This window comes from Physella acuta, unplaced genomic scaffold (assembly GCF_028476545.2).
Source record: "Physella acuta isolate Inbredline_101_S28 unplaced genomic scaffold, ASM2847654v3 ptg000512l, whole genome shotgun sequence".
NCBI lineage: Eukaryota > Metazoa > Mollusca > Gastropoda > Physidae > Physella > Physella acuta.
Window position 1 is genome coordinate 1 of NW_026732031.1, and position 23,965 is coordinate 23,965.

General features: G+C 36.4%; 3 protein-coding genes and 1 long non-coding RNA gene across 7 annotated transcripts; 2 read left to right on the plus strand and 2 right to left on the minus strand.

Annotated features, from left to right (window-relative positions):
* Window positions 1-80: 80 nt before the first annotated feature.
* Window positions 81-930, plus strand: LOC131944897 (uncharacterized; the record flags this gene model as incomplete). Its single annotated transcript, XM_059305777.1, is given in 1 exon segment — window positions 81-930. A coding segment is annotated over 1 exon segment (585 nt), but the record flags the coding sequence as incomplete, so codon positions are not given.
* Window positions 931-1,616: 686 nt separating this feature from the next.
* LOC131944896 (uncharacterized) lies at window positions 1,617-11,214 on the minus strand. Of its 4 annotated transcripts, none has more exons than XM_059305774.1 (8): window positions 11,132-11,214; window positions 10,146-10,260; window positions 8,398-8,434; window positions 6,875-6,960; window positions 5,608-5,854; window positions 4,166-4,285; window positions 2,688-2,756; window positions 1,617-1,922 (listed from the first exon to the last, which is right to left on the minus strand). In XM_059305774.1, the coding sequence occupies exons 3-8, from the start codon at window positions 8,420-8,422 to the stop codon at window positions 1,816-1,818; spliced, it is 654 nt and encodes a 217-aa protein (XP_059161757.1). In that variant the 5' UTR covers window positions 8,423-8,434; window positions 10,146-10,260; window positions 11,132-11,214; the 3' UTR covers window positions 1,617-1,815. The 4 variants fall into 4 exon arrangements, with proteins under 4 accessions (XP_059161757.1, XP_059161756.1, XP_059161755.1 ...); XM_059305773.1 differs by having other exon boundaries at window positions 11,036-11,214; XM_059305772.1 differs by lacking the exons at window positions 10,146-10,260; window positions 11,132-11,214 and having other exon boundaries at window positions 8,398-8,577.
* A 226-nt stretch (window positions 11,215-11,440) lies between these two features.
* On the plus strand, window positions 11,441-17,791 carry LOC131944895 (3-beta-hydroxysteroid-Delta(8),Delta(7)-isomerase). Its single transcript, XM_059305771.1, has 3 exons — window positions 11,441-11,908; window positions 14,917-14,953; window positions 15,709-17,791. Exons 1-3 carry the CDS (start codon window positions 11,608-11,610, stop codon window positions 16,094-16,096), a joined length of 726 nt encoding a protein of 241 aa, XP_059161754.1. The 5' UTR covers window positions 11,441-11,607; the 3' UTR covers window positions 16,097-17,791.
* A 496-nt stretch (window positions 17,792-18,287) lies between these two features.
* On the minus strand, window positions 18,288-23,308 carry LOC131944898 (uncharacterized). Its single transcript, XR_009387088.1, has 2 exons — window positions 23,116-23,308; window positions 18,288-18,538 (listed from the first exon to the last, which is right to left on the minus strand). It is a non-coding gene; the product is annotated as an uncharacterized LOC131944898 (long non-coding RNA).
* Window positions 23,309-23,965: the final 657 nt, after the last annotated feature.

Genomic DNA, 23,965 nt, shown 5'->3' on the forward strand with positions numbered 1-23,965 from the left:
CTAAACTTTATCGGATTTAAAAAAAACAACTTTTGATATTGCCTTAACAAAAGCCCCAAACAACTGTTCCATCTATTCCTAGATACCGGTCAAGGAAGTCACGTGGTAGCCTGTCCATGCTGAGCATCAGCCTGGAGACCATCCAGGAGGAGAGCGGCGACGCGTCACAGCCCAACAGCCCGTCCCCCCACGGGTCGAGCGGTCAGCAGCCGGAGCCGGCGCACCCTTCTGCGCGCACCTCCTGCTTCACCTTCCACATCGACACCGACACTTCCGGGGACGTCAGCGTGGGTTCGACCTTTCACCTCGGCCCAGCGCGGGGCGTCAATGACGTCACAAGCATAACCGTGAACAAGACGTCGTCGTCTCTTGACTTAAACCCCGCCGTCCATCTGAACAATGCGCTGAATATAACCACATCGTCCGTTTCCCATGACGACAGTTGCCATAGCAACGCGACGACTCGTTGTGTTCCGGGTGAAAACCTGACTTCCGGGGTGGATGGCGACAGCACCATCGTTCTCGTCGATGACGTCAACAACAACAGCGTCACCACTGACGCGGACAAGATCACCGAGAACATCAACGCGTCACGGTTGATTGAACACATTGAAATTAATGACTGCCTGAGCTGCAAACCTCCGCTCTACCTCGAAGTCACGTAAAACTTTGGTTAATAAAAACAATACACGGAGAAACATTTTACCTATGTATAGGGGCCTAAAGATGACATTTACAATTAAGGAATAAATATTGTTAATATGTTAAATTTTACTATTAATCACATAATATTGAAGTTAAATTTGGCAAACAGAATGTATATTTCTGAAGTTATATTTAACTAGTACCTACACTGGATACAAGAAGACTATATTGTACAGCCTCTGATTCTTGACATAACTTGTTATAAATAAAATGTCCTTACAGCACAATCGTAGTTATGTTATTGTAAAGCTATAAAGTTGTCTTAATTTATTTGTGAAATGTTTTAAAAAGTTGCATCTGAGAACATTTGAAAGCTTTTTTTTGCATAAAGTATTTTTGTAATTAACATGGCCTTTTTGTATCAATGACAACTCGCTATTGATCTATTTATCTGTCTGTCTGTATGTATGTATAAATAAATATAGATGTATAGGCCCAGGCATATATATATATATATATATATATATATATATATATATATATATATATATATATATATATATATATATATATATATATATAAGGGAAAGATAGGGTTGGTGCCAAGGAAGGTCAGTTACAATTTGGGTACTGTTGCTGCAATAAACCATCTACAACTGCATCCTTTTATAATGAGTACCCAAACTGGACATGCTAAGTACAGTCAACAGACTGAACAACAAAATCACCTGATGACTTCATAGAAACATATAAACCCTACTTCATCTTCTTTCTTGATCATTAGGGCTAAAAAATTACAGTAGTATTTACTTTTTTCACACAAATCTAAATTAATTCTGCGATCATGACACAACAACAACATAGAAGGTGCCCAGCCAACTTTTACTTCCTTGAATGAAAGCCAACCATGTAAGTATATTTAGGTTTAAAAAACAACAAAAACATAAATAGAATATTAGATAGTGTATGAATAAAATAATGCATTTATTTACAATGTATAAATAAGATAACAAATGTGTTTTATTTACGGCCTGGAATATTTGTAACGTTTCATCCGTTTCAGAACAAAAAAAAATAACTTCCAGTTTCTGATCACTAAACTTAACAATCAACTTTCCCGTCTGCATAACAAATTGTGGTCGTCCCTGTAGTTGGATTTGGTAAATAAATTTAAATGACGCTCTGAGTTTTGTCCTGTGGCGGAAGCTCCACTGCCACCAGCTCTACAGAGTTTGTGTTAACAAGGGAGATCCTTCTGTGGTGTCCTCCCGGGTTCCCTGCGATAACGACAACGTTCAGAATAAATCAAGGTAAAAATGCAAGGTGCAACAGATTCAGAAGTGAGGAATACACACATATGTTATATTTAAATATCATCATCATCGATTTCCATTTGTGCCCAAAACACATGGGGCAGATAAAGTAGAGTTCATCTGTTTCAGAGATCTTGGCGTATGAATGGGATAGTGTGATAAGTAATATGACCAGCCGCCTTTGCTTTTTCCTAACGTGAGTTAGGTACCTCAACAGAGCTGGGTGGATTCAAGCGCGCTCTACTGACTTGAACATGGATTCGAACTTGAGACTTTCAGGTTAGCAGTCCAGTTCTCTACCACTATGCCATGCCGCTCCATATATATATAATATATATATATATATATATATATATATATATATATATATATATATATATATATATATATATATATATATATATATATATATATATATATATATATATATATATATATATATATATAAAACAGGCAAACTCTCCTTAACCTACCCCATGGACATTCAGGTTCAAAGTGGTACTTTAAATATATCTATCTATATATTTATATCTTTATATATCTCTCTATCTATATATTGTTGAAACTGTTATTAATTTTTCAAGAACTAGCTCTTTCAAATACAAAATTTAAACACTGTCCATATTTAACAATTTGAATATAGTAGTGCAACTAAAAATAAAAATTATTAACAAGATGTCTTGCTATGCTCTAAATATAAGAGAGAGTAAAAATGACAGTGATGCATACCAAATATAAGCTGTCTTAGTTCTTTTACAGATTCCTCACTCATGGTCACTTGCACATCCTCAATGATAACTGTTTCACCAAGGCAACAGTAAAATTTAATAGTTTGACAATAGATAAACAATGATAGAAATACTACATGGGTTAATTTAAACTGTCATAGATAAAACTAAATTGATAAAAAATCATTTTATTTTAAAATCGTACTTATAAATAACATGCTTTAAAATTTTCTAATAAAATGGACCATTTAACATAAAAAACTGAAATTTTACCAAAGTTAAAACACGTTCACCAGTGAAAGAGATGTATCAACACTACTAAGCGTTTTAAGTCTTCTTATTACTACATTGTTTTGTGTCCAAGAATGAATAGGCCTACACTTTTTATATTTTTTTTATTGGTTATTAAATCTAATAGATGGGTGAAACCTTTAAATTTTTTATAGTTAAAATTAACTATCCAAAGCAAGATTAAGAATCTTCAACACAAATGGTAAGGCGGTATTGTTTTATGACTTAGAGACCTGAAGAGTTACCAAGTCAAATACTGACAGAATACAGCCATTTACCAATAGATGTCAAAAAGATGGACAGACAAAGTAACCATGAAGTCATATGGCCTGCCAAGGAAATCCTGGAGGAGGGCGGTAGAAGATGATGTAACGGCTGACTTGGGCCCAAATATATAGAGCCGCTCAAAACCAAGTCTGATGGAGATGTGTGGCTACAGCCCTTTCCTCCCGCAGGTGCCACAAAAGAATGTGAAATAAGTGACCAGTGGCTAACCACAAAGCAACAGCCGATTGACAGGGATATTTAAATCCCTGAGAATGGAAGAGGTTGAGATTGCAAAGCAAAAGTTGGACTGGAACTTCAGTGGAAAAGAAATATATGCCAAATAGAGCAATCCTGGAAAAGGAAAAGCAAGGGCTGCTGGATTTATGTGGGCTCAACTAAAGATAACAACCGAAAATAGAGCCAGTGGAGAGGTGTAGCAGCACTTTGCTCCTCAGACTACATAGGAATACGTTAAGTAAGTCAAATAAGTGAATGGTTTAAGGTCCTTAATACATAAAACTATTAATCAAGCAATCAATTATCAAGTGATCTTGAAAGTGTCATTGGTGCACGATAGTTCTCTATTTTTCACTTTTCAATTATTTTTTTCTATCTTTCCCTGGTTTTAGTTGGTCTGAAACAGGCAGCCCAGTCCATTCCTTGATTTACTCAATAAAGTTTTTTAACTCAGTCTCCCTAGTCTTTTCTACCTTCGAATATGCACTGCATGATTGTATCTGATATGCTTTGAATCATGTCGAAGGTCCATACCTTATGATTTTCTTTACAATATCTATTACTACCTTTAAAAACATTTTTATTTAAAAGGTTGATTTAAATATTAAATTATTTGACAATATATTTTATTCTCTACTAAATTTTTTTTTTAAAAAAGGTCAAGAATTTGCTTTAATATGTTACCTGGCCTGCAGTAATAATAATGGACAAAGCAGACAAAACAAGATGCAAGGAAGAAAATGGACGCTGATGCAGCTCCGAAGTGTGTGGACCCAAATGACTGACACTCTTTCCCTACTGTGGCTGAAAAAAAACAACAAAAAAAAAAAACAAATACCTCAATACTCAAATATGGCTCAATACTCCATAGTCTGAAAATCCCATAAAAATACGAACATTACTATATAAGGCTCCATAGTCTAATTGACCATTGGGTGACTGTGCATAGGAAATCCAAGCACAAAGCCAGGGCCCTAAGTTGCGAAGAGTCAGATGTTGCCCGTGTATCCGGCACCCTCTCTCCACAGAGCTGATGTACTTAAGGGACAGGCAATACTCATACAATGTTGGAGTTATTGTATGTCCTCCATTGTTCACATATTAAAGAAGAAGAAGATTTGGACATATCATGAAGATACTTGGTTCCATCACACTGGCTCTTCTTGTTGAGAAAGTTGACCACACACCTGGATATTACACCAAAATCTCTGACTAGTTTTTCAGGGTGAAGGAACAGGCTGTCTCCTTGACCCTCATTTGGCAAATAAGGTATCATAAAAATTTAAATATTTTATTTAAACAAGTTAATTAAAAAGTCTAGTGACATTTAAGCGCAATTTCCTTATGTTATCTAAAAATAGCTCTGTCCTAGCATAAATCAAGAGCAGGGTTAGTAAGACCATTGGTTAAAATACATGTTTTATTTACAATAAAGTTACATGACTAAAAACCATTGCGCGCCTAGCTACTGAACGTGATGACGCAGCCATTGAACGTGATGGCGCAGCTATTGAATGTGATGACGCGTGTGGTGTGGTTGGAAAAAATGCCTACTAATTCGGTCAAAATTTTAATTAATTCAAAAAAATTGTTGTGACCAAACGAAAGGATATTTTTGAAAACTTTCTTCGGCAATATTGTTCTAAATTATGGCAGGAATCGATTGGTACATGTTTCAAGTCGCTAAGTTGTCTGCATTTTTTCGAGGTTTTTTGGCTTTTCCGGGAAATCCATGAAAGAAACCCGGAATTTTTATGGCCCATGCTCATCCTCGTAACTTGCTTAACATAATTGCTTTTGGAACTAGTCCTCGATATTGCTTCGTTGAGGAGGAGATACGACTTAAAGCTGCGGACACACATTCATACATTCATTCATCCATCCATCCATCCATTCATCCATCCAGAAATGACGGGTTAATAAACGCAATTCTCCAGAATGGAAATTGCGCTAAAAAATAAAATCAATTACAAACAGGAAATTGATATGGTAAATGTCAGCATATAAAAAAAAAAAAAAACTAAGCCTATAATACTTCAAAACTACAATTAAATTCTTTTTAAAAAAAAATGACCTGAAAGTGAGGCATAATCTATACTCAACTATTCCTAAATAAAAATACCCACCTGCAATAGTTGCCATGGTTAAACATGAAGTCTTGGTGGAAATTACAGAAGATGCTGCCAGAGAACAGTTGAGACAGCAGCTAGCATGCAATGGATTGTACAGGAATACTACTCGACTACTGAACTGGCATAATTTTTTAGATGGCAAGTAAACAATTGTATCTGTGCTTTCCAGTGTCTCCATAAATGTGCCATTCATGAGGGGGCAAATTTTAACCCAATTCCAAGTAAACTGAGCACAGGGTTCCTGAAATACAGTACCACTTAAATAACTGTAATATATAGGGGGAATATGTATGTATGTATGTATGTATATATATATATATATATATATATATATATATATATATATATATATATATATATATATATATATATATATATATATATATATATATATATATATATATATATATATATATATATATATATATATATATATCAGAAGAAAGGCTGACTTAATATTTTTTAGAGGATTTCATAAATGTGTTACCAATCATGTATTTTTAGATGCATGACCTGGTTTTCTAAAACTAAGGTGTTTGGATGTACATAAAGCAGGCACTATATTTATTGGATCATAACTTTTGGGGTGCTGGTTTGTTCACAGAACCACCCAGATCTCCCAAGACATATATATATATATACATATATATATACATATACATATATATACATATATACATATATATACATATATACATATATATATATATATATATATATATATATATATATATATATATATATATATATATATATATATATATATATATATATATATATATATACATATACATATATATACATATATATACATATATATACATATATATACATATATACATATATATATATATATATATACATATATATATATACATATATATATATACATATATATATATACATATATATATACATATATATATATACATATATACATATATACATATATACATATATATATACATATATATATACATATATATATATATATATATATATATATATATATATATATATATATATATATATATATATATATATATATATATATATATATATATATATATATAGTATAGATAGTATCACTTGCTTCTCCCAAATTTGATGTCCACCCACATCTGACCCTGATGCCCTCAGCCCTTTCTTTGCACACAAACACAGACACACAAGAACCCAAATGATTATGATACAATACAAATCAAAACAGTATCCTTGATAGAAATTTTAATTTAAAATTTTTTCATATTTTTTTACTTACTTCAAACACACACTTTACAGCTTGAAGACTACGTTTCAACACTACCCTCTCAACAAATATACCATTGCTCCTATTCATTAACTGACCTAAAAAAAAACATGTTATCCATCAATTCAGCATCTAAACCTTAGAGTGAGGGAAGGATAGGTTGTGGTAGACTTAGGGCTAAACATAGAATTAGGTGATAGGTTTGAAACAGGATTTGTAAGGTGAGAGATGAAAACCAAAATAACCAAAATACTTTTTTCTAATCCAAATGCTATAATTTAAAAAAAATGGCAGAAAATTTCCTGCCTTTGCCATGGTGATGGCGGTCATCTTGGATTTTGTTTTTAAATAATGAGTCACCTTTTTCCACATTACTACTAGCCTCAAGCTAATTTTAGGTACCTAAAAAGGATAGATCTAAATTATTAATTAACCACAAAAGTACTAAAGTTCTCATAAAAGTAGCTACTCTCTGCCCTAGAAATCACTTAGTGGTAATCTATCATTTTAGGTACGTAAAATCGGCCAAGACTAGATCTAGTAATGTGAAAAAAAGGTGACTCATTAAATCATTAAATTTTAATAATTATTTCACATTTTTAGGAGGATTTAATAATTTTGAAAGTTACAAAAATGGGTAATCTATCGTTTTGGGTAAGTAAAATCGCCTGTGACTTGTAATAGTAATGTGAAAAACAGGTGACTCCTTAAATTTTAATAATTATTTCACATTTTGAGGAGGATTTATGTTTTTTAAATTACTATTTTGTTTCCTTGTTTCATTTATGTACCTGTTTTTAAACAATTGAATTAAAACTTTTCAGTAATAAATGAAGACTAGCAATGTTTCCAACAGATGCAACCATGCTCATTTACTATAGCAGCCATCTTGTTTAAGTTTTATTTTTATAAGAGATTCAGGGGGAAGCCACGCTTATTTACAAATGGCTGCTGTTTATATAGCAAATCTACTCGCAGACAGTGCTGTTTAAAGTTAATTTCTAGCCTATATTCAGTATATTGATATATTTAGCCATTGATTTAGGTTTATTAATCATTTATCTATAATATTTGACACAAACATATCACAATACACTCATACACCTCTATTAAGCCTTGACAATGAGGTAACGTTTTCGTACATTAATAGCCGCGGGCGATTTTACGTACCCAAAACGATAGATTACCCAAAAATGTTTCAAAGTATTCAAACTTTCAATTCATTCATGTAGAATTTTGTAGATCTACCTGTTTTTTAACAATTGTATTAAAACTTTTCAGTAATAAATAAAGACTAGCGATGTTTTGATCAGATGCAACAAAAAAATGTAAAGGTAAAGCTAGTTTGACTAAACTAAAAAGTAAAGGGGTAAAGCAGCGGTAAAGCTAGTCCAGTCACCCACCCACCACCAGTCACTACTTTCTATTAACTATTAAATAATTAATAATAATATTATTATTACTTAGTTAAGTAATAAAATTATTTTAAAAATAAGTACTTAGTACTTACTACTTGAGTACTACTTAGTACTTACAGTTACTGCTTTTGGTAAAGTACATTTGAAAGCAGAACTGAACAAATATCCAAGATATCAGCATTATAGGACATATTGAAGGATTTTTAAATTTACATACAATAATTATCAATTTTATTAATAATCTTATTATTTTTCTAATAAACTTGCACTAAATCTTTTTTTCTAAAAAAGTAAACATTATAAACAGGAAACGGAAAGGACCAAGTCTTTTTTCATGAATTAAAAGTTTCTCTTTTTTAAAAGAGTACAATGCCATAGATTGGCATATACCCAGAGCCGGCGTTAGGGGGTGGCAAACGGGGCGGTCGCCATAGGCCCCGCGCTTGAAGGGGTCCCGCGCTTCAGCAATGTCATTGTTATCTGAATTAGTTCGTAAACTTTAAAAAATTGTTGCTGAATTCAATTGGGAAAAACTAAATGGTCGAATGCCGACGTTGTTGATTGTTATAACTGAGGCCGCGGTTGATGTTGGTGAGTCCCACCTGAACTGGGACAGGCCGTAATTCGATACAAAAATAGTGTCACACCTCCCCTTTGTGTAGGGTACGGTCGCCTGGCATTTGACCTGAGCTGACTGGAGATGGCGGTCGAGAATCAGCCCACAACGTAAAGAGATACCCTATTGTATGCGGACCCATGAAGACGTCCTTTTAGTGAGCAGACGGGATGTCTGTAGTAGACAGTTAGTGCCCTGATGAACTCTAGTCCTGACTTTCTTGTTGTAGATGTCGTATAATGTCGTATATGTACAGTGTTTCTTCCAGACTTTTTTCTCCGGGGGGGGGGGGGGGGGGAAAGGGGGGGGGGAGGGGGGGGGGAGGGGGTGGGGTGGGGGGGGGGGTCACTTGAAAATTTGGGGGGGGGGCGGTAGATTTTCTTCGGGGGGGGGGGGGGAGGGCACTTGAAATTTTGAGGGGGGGGTAGATTTTCTTCGGGGGGGGGGGGCGGACACTGTTAAAAGTATATATTTTCTATATAAATTATATAAATTTCATTGCCCCCCTCCCCCCGAAGAGATGCCTGGAAGAAACTCTATATGTAGGCCGGTATAACAAAATTAACATTCAGTTGCGTGCAGAGGGGTGGGAGGAGGACGACCAGGGGGGGGGGGGCGCCTTAGGATTTATATCAGGCGGCATTAAACAGAGTGATTTATTATTATTTTTTGGAAGAAAGTTAAAACTGTTGTTATGTTGTGTCACCTTAAGGATTCACCCGTTCAATAATTAAGACAATAATGTTTTTGGTTTTAAAATATTGTATGAATTCTAAACAAATTTTGAAGTCTAAACTGTTTTGATACATCAGGCCGAGTTCGCTGTATTGTAAACTTTATTTTCCTAATTATTCGGCACGTGATTAAATTTTCTTAAGTGATTTGGTATGAATTACATAACTGTCAAAAGTGATTTAATATCTTGGCAAAGGAAAAAAAACTACGAACATTGGGTTAATACATGGAAGAGATGAAAATCTGTTATTATAGTGGAAAGTTTGACATTAGCTTATAAACTCCAAAACATTTGTGTTATTTTGTGCACATCACATTATATAGGCCTTTATACACACACACACACACACACACATACATACATATATATATATATATATATATATATATATATATATATATATATATATATATATATATATATATATATATATATATATAATGGAAAGGCCCCGCGCGGATGGTTGGCCCTAGGCCCCGCGTATTCCTAACGCCGGCTCTGCATATACCTTACCTATAATTTATTATTATTCTATTCATTTTGTATGGGTTAGGGCAGTTAGCGGTCTTCGTTATCCTAGACATGAGGTACATTTTTTCTTTCAGCCATTTTGCTCTGTCACCTGAAACTTCGGTGGGGGGGGGGGGGCACACTGTTAAAGTATATTTTCTATATAAAATGTTTTTTTCTATTTCGTTCTGAGAAGGGGTGGGGCGGTGGGCGTTCTTCGAGGGCAGTGGCCCTCTCTCCCAAAAGAGATGCCAGAAAGAAACTCGACGAATGGACGGGTCTGACTTTTAACAACTGTGGTTGTGAGTTTTAGAAAGAGTGACAATACCCTTTTACATTTTAAATAGGTAATGTTAGAAGCTGAATTTTGACGCTTTGAGTTTTTAAAGTCAGACTATTTTTGTAAACTGTATTGATTGATACCCTCAATGCTTATCGAGCTCAGTATTTTTTTTGAAATCGCTGTTTAAAAATAAGCAACAACAGAAATTGCTATTTTTAAGTGGGGGGGGGGGGGGATATGCTGAACTCAGTTCTTTTATCGCGAGGTCTGGCATTTTTGTGACTGTATGCCCATTTAAAGATGACACATATGGGGTTTGTCCAGTGTTTCTTCCAGACTTTTTTTCTCCGGGGGGGGGGGCACTTGAAAATTTCGGGGTGGGGGGGGGGGGATAAGACTTTCTTGGGGGGGGGGCGGACAATGTTAAAAGTATATATTATATTTTCTATATAAATTATATAAATTTCATTTCGTTCGGGGGGGGGGGCGGTAAAAAATTTTCAGGGGGGGGGTGTACCCCCCCCCCCCCCCCCCCCCCCCCCCCCCCCGAAGAGATGCCTGGAAGAAACTGAGTCTGTCTAATTAATGTTCTATACTGAATTTTATAGACCTATGTTCACGATCCCCTTTTAAATTTTATCTACACTAGGCCCATAAGTAGCATTTGTTGTTGTGGGGGATGGATGGGTTAAAAAACGTCATTTACGGACGATGATCCCCTCGATCTGCTAATCTAGATCTAGAACTCTAGATCTAGATTCTAGATCTAGATCTAGAGTCTAGATGGGATTTTTAGATCTATAAGTGAATGGTATTCTCTAAACTAGCCCAATAAAACTTTTCTAAAGAAAGAGCGTCGCTTGTTTGAAATTCACTTGCCTGCTTGTCATAAATTTGAAATTTAGATAACGCGTCTTAATTAAAGAATTATTTTTTTTAAATAATAAAACATTATGTCTTGTTTAATTATATATTTTAGAAATAATAATTCTAATGTTGCAATTCTCAATTTTAGTATACGACACACAAAAATCTGCAATCATTTATTTGACTGTAGTGTTATCTGGCCATAACAGTAGGCTGTAGGCCAGTAGGCTATCGCATGTTCTTCGTCAGCATATTACAACTGCACTAAGACGAGTGGATAATTTTAAAGTGCAGAAAGGCTACACTGGTTTCAACATGTCTTCTGAAAGTTTAAAAGTTGAACATCCTTATTTGCCCAAGGAGTTAAAATTGGATCACTATGTTAAAAACAGCAAAGACACCATCGAAATTTTAGCTACTTTATCAGGTGTAGCAGCAGTAATTCTCGTTGTTTCATGGTACATCACCGGTTTTCGGACGGAACCTTTTTGCCTCAAGCGCCGGTTAACGCTCTGTTGGTTTATGCTTTGTGGATTTATTCACACTGGACTTGAAGGGTACTTCGCAATATACCATAAAACACTTGCTGGACACTCTACTATTCTAGGAGAAGCATGTAACTATAATTTTCTATCATTCAACATCTAGATCTAGACTAGAAATAGAATCCTCTAGACTAGACTGTCTAGACTCTAGATCAGGGGTTCCCAACCCCGTGCCCGCGGGCGCCATGGCGCCGCCAAACGATTCGTATGTGCCCGCCTCTCACTATTCGACAGAGACAGAATTTTTTTTCATAAACATTATAGAAAGTTTGAAGGGAGGGGGGTGAAAATCGAAAGGTTGAGGGGGGTTTGGTGCAAATCGAAAGTTTGAGGGGGGGGGTGCAAATTGAAAGTTTTGTCCCCGGGTGACGGGAAGGGTCGCTACGCCTCACTTATCTTGCTATTTCAGTAACAACACCTGCCTGCTTCCATCCCCTCTACAAGGTCTAAAGTCTAAGGGGACAGGTAACTATTGCAGGCTCCCAAGAGTGTAGTTAATCAGTTCCACCTGCTATTCTAACCTCTTCCACCTTGCTCTACATACTCTAGATCATCGCTAAATCAGGGGTTCCCAACGCCACGGCGCCCGCCGAACGATTCATATGTGCCCGCCTCTCACTATTCGACAGAGACAGAATTTTTTTCATAAACATTATTGAAAGGTTGAAGGGGATGGAAATCGAAAGTTCGAGGGGGGGGGGGGGGGTGCAAATTTTTTTGTCCCCGGGTGACGGGAAGGGTCGCTCCGGAAGGAGTTTGTCGATTTAAAATAGGTGGTGCCTGCCAACCTACCGATATTTTAGAATGTGCTCTAGAGTAAAAAAAGGTTGGAAACCCCTGCTCTAGATCTAGAGATCTAATCCAGAATCTAGAATTATTCTGGAATCTAAGTCTAGCTAGATCAGACTAGATCTAGATCTCGATTATAATTATAAGGCTAGATTCTAGATCTTAATTTCTAGATCTAGTCCTACTTAACTTAGGCCTTTAGGGCCTACTTACTTAATACTTGCTACTTTAGTTAGCCTCTAACTTTAATAAATCTAGACAAGATTCTAGATCTACAATCTACAAGAGCATCATTACTTTAGACTTAAGTTTAGAGATGACACCTTGTTAAAATATTTTTTAGCATAGGCCTAATTAAATTTACGAAGTGACTACTCGGAAGATTTTTCTCCCCACTGTCTCCACTTAGTCGGCAAAAGATAGCTCTGCGCATGCGAACTGACCTATGGCTAGGATAAGGACTAGAATTTGGGTTAGGTATAGGTTAGGGTTGGCGTTAGGGTTCTGCGGTTGTAAACACACGTATGCGCAGTACCATCGAAAACATCACCGCGATGGAAAGTCGTAGTTTCTCTCCATTGCACAGGCATATCTTTTTCCGGCTAGCATCGGCCTTAAATTTATTCTCTTCTGGTTTCACCTTATTTGGCTGCTTGTGACTGTAGGAGGATGGCCCTGAGTCCACCAAGTTCACCAAGCTCTGATTGATCTAGATCTATATTCGATGGGTAGGCCCCTACCTGACTTAAATCAGAGAAAGTAAAGACGACTGTGCATAGTGCTGACCACACCATAACTTCATGTGCCGACATCAAGAAACAAATGAACTCAACTTCATCCTCCAAATGGATTGAGTAGGCAAACTCAGAAGTGGGGTGGGAGTTGGTATGCTGTTATTGGTCCTTAAACTATAGGCTTAAAAACATAGCTATTATTTATTAGGCCTACATTTAGTGAGTTACAGACCCATTTTAATTAGGAACAAAGAAAATTTTTTTTTGTTCAGTTTAAATATTTCAAAATAATAAAGAATCAGCCTAAAGATGGTAGTGCTTGTTGCAGTCAACGTAGAGTTAGTATAATGCAACACGTTTATACTAATATTATAGCCTAGCATTAGGCCTCCTCAGAAGTCTATATATTACGGTTGACAAAAATTGACTGAAATGCGCATTGTTTGTTTCGCTACCTTGTGACAAGTGCAAACATAAACAAGCAAAAAATAGAATTATGTACCATACCTCCATATATCGACAAACCACTGAACTTATTTTTTATAAAAGAATTGGAGATTGTTCAGTTATATAATTTTTATATCTAACCAATGTTGAATCAACATGCAATTTGAGCCAGCCATTAGGTGTTGGTGGAGACTTCCCTAAACTCTTCCATTTCTTTTTAGTCTCGCAATAAAACTGTAGGCCTAATTAAGATTAAGTGAAGACTATCCTACAGATGGAGCAAAAATTAAAAAAAACCCCAGATATAGCTGGGCCAAAGATTGTTTCCGCATATGGCCTAAGACTATCTCACTGATATTTAGGTCTAAATATCTAGAAACCATCACATCCCTTCCCCCACAGAATAGTTACCTGGTTATGAAAGGACGATATTCTTAATTAGGCCTACAGTTTTTGTGGTAAAGAAAACCTTGAACAGTATAAAAACTTCAAATTTGAAAAACAATTAATAAACAGTATAAACTTAATGTGTTTTAGCTTTTTAACAAGCTCATCCCTTGACCATCACCCCAGTACAATACTATTGCAGAATGAAAAATTAATAAGATTATCATCCCATCCACCCACTGTTATATATATGTGCCTGGTCAATTAAGTTTGGCCTAATTTTTGTTGTGGCAAAACAGGCCCTAATATCTAATTGATAATACTTTACTTATCAGTGTCTGTCTATTGGCTCTTCAGGGTTATGTTGTTATTTAGTATTGTTAATTGTAAGCTTATCTCAATATTAAGTAAAGATTCCTTTTGAACCATGGGGCTAATTAAGTAGGGTTCATCTGTTTCTTTGACCCCAGCTGATATTTATATTCAGATGCTATATAAATGTATTTTTAATACCAATACCATTTCAGTAAAAAGAGAAATACTGATCCAAAATGACTTACTAGGCTCAATCAATTCAACGCGAGAAATATTTAAATAGGCAGTGGGCTTTGTGCTTGGTGTAAAATTTGATCTAGCTTTTTTTTTTACTGTTAGTTTTTACGTGTTTATGAATCAATTTGTTAAACATTATGTGAAGAGCAACTTGTTTTATTTCTCCTCAGGGAAAGAATACAGTCGTTCTGACAGTAGATATCTGAGGTAGGTCTCAGTACTAACCGCGGGATCTCGTATTTTCAATTTTATCTAGAACATAAAATAAGTTGAAATCTAAAACCATTTATTAAACAATAGCAGTAGTGTTTATGCCTGAGATGGAATACTTATGGCATTCTGTTGTTAATTGCTCAAGTTGTTATCCTGAATAAAGGAAAATGGTAGCTCCCATGAGGTTTATGTCAAGGGCAATACAAATTCATTCAAATTGAAGAGACACTTGTTAGAGGGCTTTTGGACAAAGTGTAGGGGGTTGGATCAAGGGGGTTAGATGAAAAACCTGTTAATTTAATCCACTGGGCGCTTGGCTATTTTCTCAGGGACGGGGGAGGGTGGGACAAAACCCACACTATTAAAACTGTATATTTACTATATAAATTCCATTTCGTGGGGGGGGGGGGGGGGGTAGACTTTCTGGAAGAAACTCTGATTGCCAGTGTTATAGGAACCATATCTCTGTGTTTTAGTGAGTCTTTTCAGTGTTGTGTTTAGCTACAGAAATACCTTCATTTTTTTTTTTTAAATTTGAATTTTAGATGTTGGCTGACCTTGTCATACAATCATTTACTACCTACTAGGATAAGACTAATGTGATAAAACAGTTATTATATGAACTTGTTATTTAATCTATTTAGTAGTGGACTGTTTGTTGCAATATATTTTTGATGTTTGTTTGATTCTATCAATAAATAAAGCTTTTATTTTTTTAAACTCCAAATTCAATGTTTTTTTATTTTCAGCTCAGACACATTTGTTGTATGCATGGAAACGATCACTGCTGTAGTTGACGGTCCCTTGGCCTTTATTGCATTTGTAGCTTTTATGACAGGAAGCAACTACCGCTACGCTTGGCAGCTACTCCTCTCCTTGTTTCAACTGTATGGGGACGTCCTGTATTTCGCGACAGAGTTCAAAGAAGGATTCATTCATAGTCCAACTGACGTACCTTTGTATTTCTACTTTTACTTCATTTTCCTCAACTCCCTGTGGATCATCATCCCACTGCTGTTGGTTGTAGATGCCTGCCACCACATAGCCAACTGCCAACAAGTTTCAGATTTTATCATGATTAGTACAATAGAAAAGGTAAAGCTGGCCACCTCCAACAACCATCAAAAAATGCATTAAATCTATTTGTAGTTAGTTTTCTAATCAATAAGAGAAGATAGATTCAACTGTTATGGTCAGGTTTATTATGATTGTTAGGGTATCTCAGTAAAAAAAAAAAACTCAAAGTGTTTGTCTGTCTCATTTTTAGTAAAATGGCAGATTTTTGAATGTTGATTTTAACTTATCCCATCAAAAAAGTCACACTATTTTGTAATTTTATCTAATTAATTTTTAGAAACCACATTGTATTTTAATGAATAAGTGAGTTACTATCAAATATGCTCTTCATCTACATAGAAGTTTACATTGTGTAAGAGAGAGAACACATAGTTCACATTGTCTGATAAGGATATTTTTAGAGGCTCATAAATGTAGTCAGAGCCTAAGCCGTTAACCATTGGATTAAACATGTTACAGAGTTAGCCTTTTTTTTGCTATTTCACACAAGAATTTGTATTCATAATTCAGATGACCTCACAATTGTATTCCTTTTTTTTAAGCTTTGTTAACTGCTTGATTTTACAATTTTTAGAAAAGTAACCTAAATATATGAGTTGTTGCCCCTTGGCTTGTCTTTTTATACATATTTAGCTACTGGGTATTTCACTGTTATCAAAATACAATTACTGCAATTTAATACATATGTTACATTTACAATTAAGCTCCTCCTGTTTAACTTAATGAATGATGTTTCATTACCATTACCCTCTTAAATTAGGCTGTTGCAACATTTTTCTTTCTTTGTCTTTGACTTCCTTTAATTAAAAAAATAACAGTCTTTTAAAATTTTGTATATATATGTAACCATCCACCTTATTTTTAATAGCTTGAAGATCATTACAGTTCATAAAGTATTTATTTTTAGATAGTAAAAAATGAGATTGTTAAAAAAATCAGAGTCTTTATGGCCACCTTACTGTGAGGTCTGTTTAAAATATATATAGTGTATGACTTAATTTTTTTTATTGAAATGTCATGACTTTTAAAAATTACACTAAAGCTTTTGAACGATTCCAACACAAATTTTTTACAAAAGTAATACTAATACTTTGGGCTAAAATTGCAACAGAGCATAGCCCATAGTGGATTATGGTTGTAGCTTACACATGATTCATATTGGATAGCTAAGAATTGACATGTATAATAGCTGAAATGTTATTCATTTCCACTACATTTCTTTAACTGTTTCATTTATTTTTACCTATGGCTGTTATATTTCAATGCACTCAAAATAAGTTCTGGTTGTTATAGGGCAGAGAGAGGCAGCTGTTAATTTGCATAATGGTAGCTAAAGACAAATATAACCATCTTGTATAGCTTTTGATGATCAAGTTTTAACTTATAGTGAGTTGGACACATTGTATGCTTTTTAAAATTTTTAACCTGTTCTTAAATTACTTAAGTGTTTTGTTTTTAGATTTAAACTTTCTTGGTTTTACAAGTTAATTTTACTTCTGTTTGTTCATATATAGTTTCCCTTCTAATTAACAATAATCTTATTATGTTTGTATATAAATACATGTGTGTGTTTTATCTAATGAAAGCGTGAGCTTTGGTCAATTAAATGTATTTGACAGCTTTTACTTCAAATAGCTTTGTCCTTCTCGATTGCACCAATGACTTTGCAGCTAAATTTGTTTGCTTGGAAATGTTATTTTTTTATCTTGAACTGATCAAATGATGATTAAAAGTTAGACTTGTGTTCCAATGTTGTGCTTCTTGTTTTGTACTTTTATTTCTAGTTAGACTGAGATGCTGAGTGTGTGTGGGTGGGAGAGTTTTCATTCATTAGTTATACTCAGGTCACCTAATTGTCATGACATTGCTACATGGCTTATTAGTGCTAGGTCAGACATTTACCTGGTATATAGCTGTCACTGCCATGTTGAAACTTTTATATAGGTATCCTCAATGCATGTGTAGTCTATCAACACATGAGTTTACAATATAAGCTCAACTACAACATTCCATTGTTTATCCTGATCTGTGATCTATATTTAGAGGATACCATTATAAAGTATTGTTCAGATTTTACTTATTTTACTTTACCTGCTCCTTTTAATAATTATTTTTACCTATTTAAAATGGTTGAAGAACTGCTAAGTATCGTGTCTTCTGGCATGGAAGAAAGTTTTTCTGCTCTGTTACATATTAGCATCATTACATGTATCACAAAAGATTTACAGTTTTATAAGAGCAACACAAGCTATAATCGTGTACAATTTTACTGTGTAATCACATGTTCACTCAGAGCTCCCACATGCAGAAGTGCTCAGCTTGACACGGGAACCCAGAAATGCAGGTGGGGTGGATGGTCATGCAGAACTTGCCGTCAGGGCAGCCTCCACACAGGTTGTGGGGTCGTTACTGTGTGCCGTGGTGGGGGGCGTTTGTGGTGGGAAATACGAAAGTAGTTCGCTGAACTGGTAGGCCATTGGTAGCTAAGGCCAGGAGAGAGAGCTGCAACAGTAGAGAATTTTATTTTAGAATGCACATGTCAAATATTTAAAAAAAATACAATCTTTTGTGTATGAGAAAAGTTAACAAAATTTAAAGAATAGTCATGGGACGGCGTGGTCAAAAGGTAGTGCCTACGTCTGCTAACCCTAAAGTCTCGAGTTCGGAATTCGGGATCTAGTCTGTAGGATGTCCCTGAGTGGACCCAGTTCTGATGGGTACCTGACTCACGTTAGGGAAACAGAGGCGGTTGGATATAGCGCGGAACAAATTATCCTCCCTCGCACCCAGTATACCGAGGTCAGCATTGTAACAGATGAAATCTACTTCATCTGCCCCAAGTGACTTCTTGGCCGCAAACGGAATAAAGATTATTAATTTCAAGCATTGCGATTTTATTTTAAGCAGTATTTATTCGTGCAGTCACATGCGTCTCTAGGCGGGGGCGGAGGGTGCGGACCGCACCGGGTGTCACCATTGGGGGGGGGGGTGACACCAAGACAAAAAATTGCAAGATATATAGAATAAATATGTTTTGCCTGTTCAATGAATGGAGTTTAACAAATATTGTAAGTACCTAATGACGATAGCGGGGGGGGGGGGGGGGGGGGGGGGGGGGGGAAGGTGGTTTGGGGGTGGGCACACCATAACGTAAAAATGCAAACAATCCTACGCACAGCTGTATTAAAAACGGACTATAAACGCTTTAAAGCTTTTTACCGAAGGGGGGAGGGATGACACAAATTATAAAATTTACAGAAGAAGAAAAGGAGGGGTGTTACACCGTAAGGTGCAGCACCGCGTGACACCCGACTTAGCGACGCCACAGCGTGTACTGTAATATTAATAGAAATTATTAATATGGACCTGGCGGTCATTATTGCAGGTGTACCTGTTTCTGTTTTATTTGCATAAAGTGTTTCTTCCAGACTTTTTTCTTCGGGGGGGGGGGGGCACTTGAAATTTTCGGGGGGGGGGGGGCGCTAGACTTTATTCGGGGTGGGGGGGGCGGCGGACACTTAAAAGAATATATTTTCTATATAAATTATATGAATTTCATTTCTTTCTGGGGGGGGGGGGGTGGGCGGTAAAAAAAATTTCGGGGGTTGGGGGCTTTGCCCCCCCCGAAGAGATGCCTAGAAGAAACTCTGTTTGCATATGAATATGAGAGAATAACGCTGTCAGTTTCTATACCCTGAAATGTTCCAGTCTTCTACCACCCTCCCCCACACCCCATCCCCAGGTCTATCTCTAAAACTAACAATTTGACAGGGCTACACGATACCACTATATCAGTACCAGACAGTCCCTCTTCCAGAAATTTTAGGAGGGGGGGGGGAGGCGCGGACACTGGTAAAAGTATCTGTTTTCTATATAAATTTCGTTCGGGGGTGCGGGCGGTAGATTTTCTTCTAGGGGGTGGAGGGGGCGGGTGGGGGGTTCATCCCGCCCGAAGAGATGCCTGGAAGAAACACTGGTACTAGATGGCACTTGGCATCAACAGTACAACCAAACGGTGCCAGTCAATGTTACGTTAAACAAAAGGACAAAGCACATTTGAACTTAAGACGTTTTTTAATCGAGATTTCAAAACGAGTAAAATCAAACATCAACACGATTTATTGCATCTTTCAAGGTAAACGTCTAAAACAGATTTGTTCTTTGTTTGGCGACCCAGGAATCTTTGCGTCGTTCGTATTGTTGGTGAAATTATCTAACTACAAGATAGATGAGCTCTACAATACATCAAACTCAATATATTTACACAATTTTATTGCTACACGCTACTGTATATACTTTGGCGACATTGAAAGCATTTCTTTCAGACATCCGCGGAGAGGGCGCTTGAAACTTTCGGGGCGGGGAGCGACGTTGGTTTAAGTCTATATTTTCTTTATAAATTATAATTATGTTATTTCTATTTCGTTTGGGAATGAGGGGGGGGGGGGGACGTGTAGCTTTGGGGTGGGGGCAATGACCGTCCGCTCCACCCCCCCCCCCACCCTCCAGAAGAGATGTCTGAAAGAAACTCGTGTATAATGAACTCCTACAGTTTGCTAAAAAACTACAGTATATTTATGTCAAAATCCTCATTTAGTGCGAGACATAATAGGCCTACAACACCTCCATAGTGTACGTGACGTTTATTTAAAATGTGACATTCTCCTTGCTCACGTGACACACTATACCACGCCCACGTTGTACTCTCCTTATTAAACCACGCCCACCTAGTACTCTCTCATAATCTCGTGTATTATCGTCTTTGAAATCTCGCAGTAATGAACGGGATCACAGGGGTATCCTTCCGTACAGGTCATGACGATCTTGACACATTGCTGACCAGCTGGACAACCCCCACAGGGGTCAGTCGGGTCTATGGGCTGGAATCTCATCGTGTCGATGGGATGGCAGCTGATGGAACACGGCAGCAGAACCTAGGGTCAAAAGGTCACCATTTTAAAAGTCAGATTTAAATAGAGTAGAAAATAGCATTGCGCACAAAATGAACGCAAACAAAGTTTCAAATTGAAATTTAAAATGAAGTCAGTGTTTACCATTTTGATTAATTGCAAAGTTCAAGGCCATCCTCGCACATTGATTGTCATAGTAAATGTTTACCATTTAAATGGTAAACCAGCCTTGTGAATTTAAGGTTTCCATTTTAAAGGTAAGATTTTAAGTGAGGGTCTCACTTCTCAATTTTAACTTCAATGTAATTATTCTAAATTTTGAGGTTAGAGGTTAACAATGAAATTAATTTTTTTTCTATTTATTAAAGCAATTGATAGTACGTGTAGGTACAAGAAAGTTAAAAGTGCAATTTGCATATTTCGCGATGTACCTCAAAATGGCTGAAGTGTTGGTTGAAACATCTGGGAAACCCAACCCTAGAACTCAGCTAAAATGAAAAAAAATCTTGCTGCGCAGATAGCTCATAATGAGTTAGGGGTCATCCATAAATGACGTCACGCTATTTCAAGTTTTTTGATGATTTTTACCCGCTCCCGTTAGTCACACATCATCACAAAAAACCTGACACCCCCCCCCCCCCAAAATGACGTCACATTTCAGCTTACACCCACCCTCAAAATTGCAGTTGATTTTTTTTCTAAAAAATCTGTGTCAACATTGATTTATGTTGATCAATTTCTAATAAAAATAATAATACAGTTTTAAAAACTGAAAATAACGTCTAAATTAAGTCTCTAACAATACTTTTTTTAAAATGCGAAAATGTGACGTCACACTATCTGAGCCCTCCGTCTTCTCCACCACATCCCATATCGTCAAAAATTACCGAATCCCTACGAGTGTGACGTCATTTATGAACGATCGATTAAGGTAAGGGGTGAATCGCTAAAAACAGAAAAGCATGATGTAAAAATCAACCACACTTCCATTTCGAAAGTATTCGCATCTACACGTTGCAGGGAATGTGTAAAGGCTAAAATATCATTTACGTTATGTTTCTGATTAATGTATTAGTTCAGCTTTTCGAAGCTGACAAAAATAATTAATGAAAAAAAAACACACACAAGATCAACAAATATAAACTAATCCCATTAGTCTAAGCAACTGAACCTAATGCGATTAATATCGACGGCTTTGATATTCTGTTCATTGCTTTTATAAAAACGAAAAGTGTAATTACAATAATGTTTTCATACACGGAAGTAAAAAAAAAAACCAACACCTTATACATGCCAGCTTACCTATGTAACTCACTGAAATGCTTGATTTATTTTCTGCAAAATGATCTTAATCGGATTAAAATTGTTTAAGTTTCTATCCTCAATGTAACGTACTGGTTTAGTTGTTAAAAATCGAGTTCATCTGTTTTACTGGCCTCGTCAAGTAAGCTACCCATCACAGCGGGTAAAGACTCATGCCAGGTACTCATCAGAGCTGGGTGAACTCAAGTAAGGTACCCTTCAGAGGTGGATTAACAAGGTCAGGTACTCATCAGCAGTGGCTGGACTCATGCCAGGTACCCATCAGAGCTGGGTGAACTCAAGTCAGGTACCAGAGGTGGGTGGGCGCACAGATTTCTATCGGACACGAACTCAGGAACTGAATTTCGAAAAATTCGGGCTAACAGTCTTGCGATCCCCCGCTCCTCAACATTGTTCACGGATTAAAGTTCAAAGATTAAAGTTTAATCCACCCAATAATTTTTAAGATTATATATAGTTTTTAAAATAAAACTATTCATAATATATTACCTTACCTCAAAAAACTTGAAAAGTGTAGTGTCTCAAAATCATTTACGAAAAACAAGCATTGTTCTTTGAAAAAAAATATGAATATAAGCGAAAAATAAAATGCTGCGTACAAAACATCAAAATAAGCGGGGAAAAAATATAAACAAAACCATAAACAACTAGCCTGTAACGAAACGAATTAAAGAATGCGAAAACATAAATAAAACTGATAACTTTATGTTGCCTTATATAAATAAAAAAAAAGTAAGCTAAAAGTGTGTAAACTACGTTTTTGAAGTAATGAAGAAAATAGAAAAAACAAAAATACTAGACAGAGAGCTACTCAAAATAGGCGTACGGCTGACAAAGTTAACTCACCAAAACAAACACTTGTAGCTTCATGTTAAAACGATGTGAACAGTGCGCAATCTTTCCAATAAAATGAGCGATTTTTTGAAACCGCAGCGCTCTATAATAAATCTTATCAAGGTCGTAATCTTTTTAAACGTAACCCACGATAATGGCTTTCGTTCTTATCTGTAGACCCAAAAGAAATAAAAACAAGGGCAGATGGCGTTATCTACACAAATGCTTATCTTTAAGTCACTTGTATCTTAATTTATGTTCAGGTTGTGATGGGAAAACACACATCTTAGTTGATTCTAATAGTCAGTGGCGTACGCAGGATTTAGTAAGATCGATTGTTCTCTCTCTCTCTCTCTCTCTCACTCGATATATATATATATATATATATATATATATATATATATATATATATATATATATATACTTCCTTCCTTATACGGAAACCGGCTCAGAAGGTTCACTTCCATTAACCAGGCAGGCCTCAGTGTGGCAAACCCTACCATAAGACCAAGTTTCCCACACATCGGTCGCTACTTCCGTGGGCTCTCACCGGGCTTTCCTTCCCCACCCACCAGACGCAGGACGTCGTCCTACCGCCTGGTACCCAGCTTGATCGTGGGGGGCATTCCGCCAGATCAAAACCCTCTAGCTGCTGTTATCTGCCACTGGCCATTCCGCACCCACTAGGGGGACATGAGTTTGGTCGGACCAGTGGCATTATTCCGAAGCCCCGTTAAGGCCGCCGCTTAAAGTCAAAAGAAAGATCTGGCGTCAGGCTCTTTTGGTTCCCGGCCGTCTTGCACCTCTCCTCCCCCACGCTATTATGTGGGGGACTTGGGAGTCCGACGTACCAGGCTCTTCG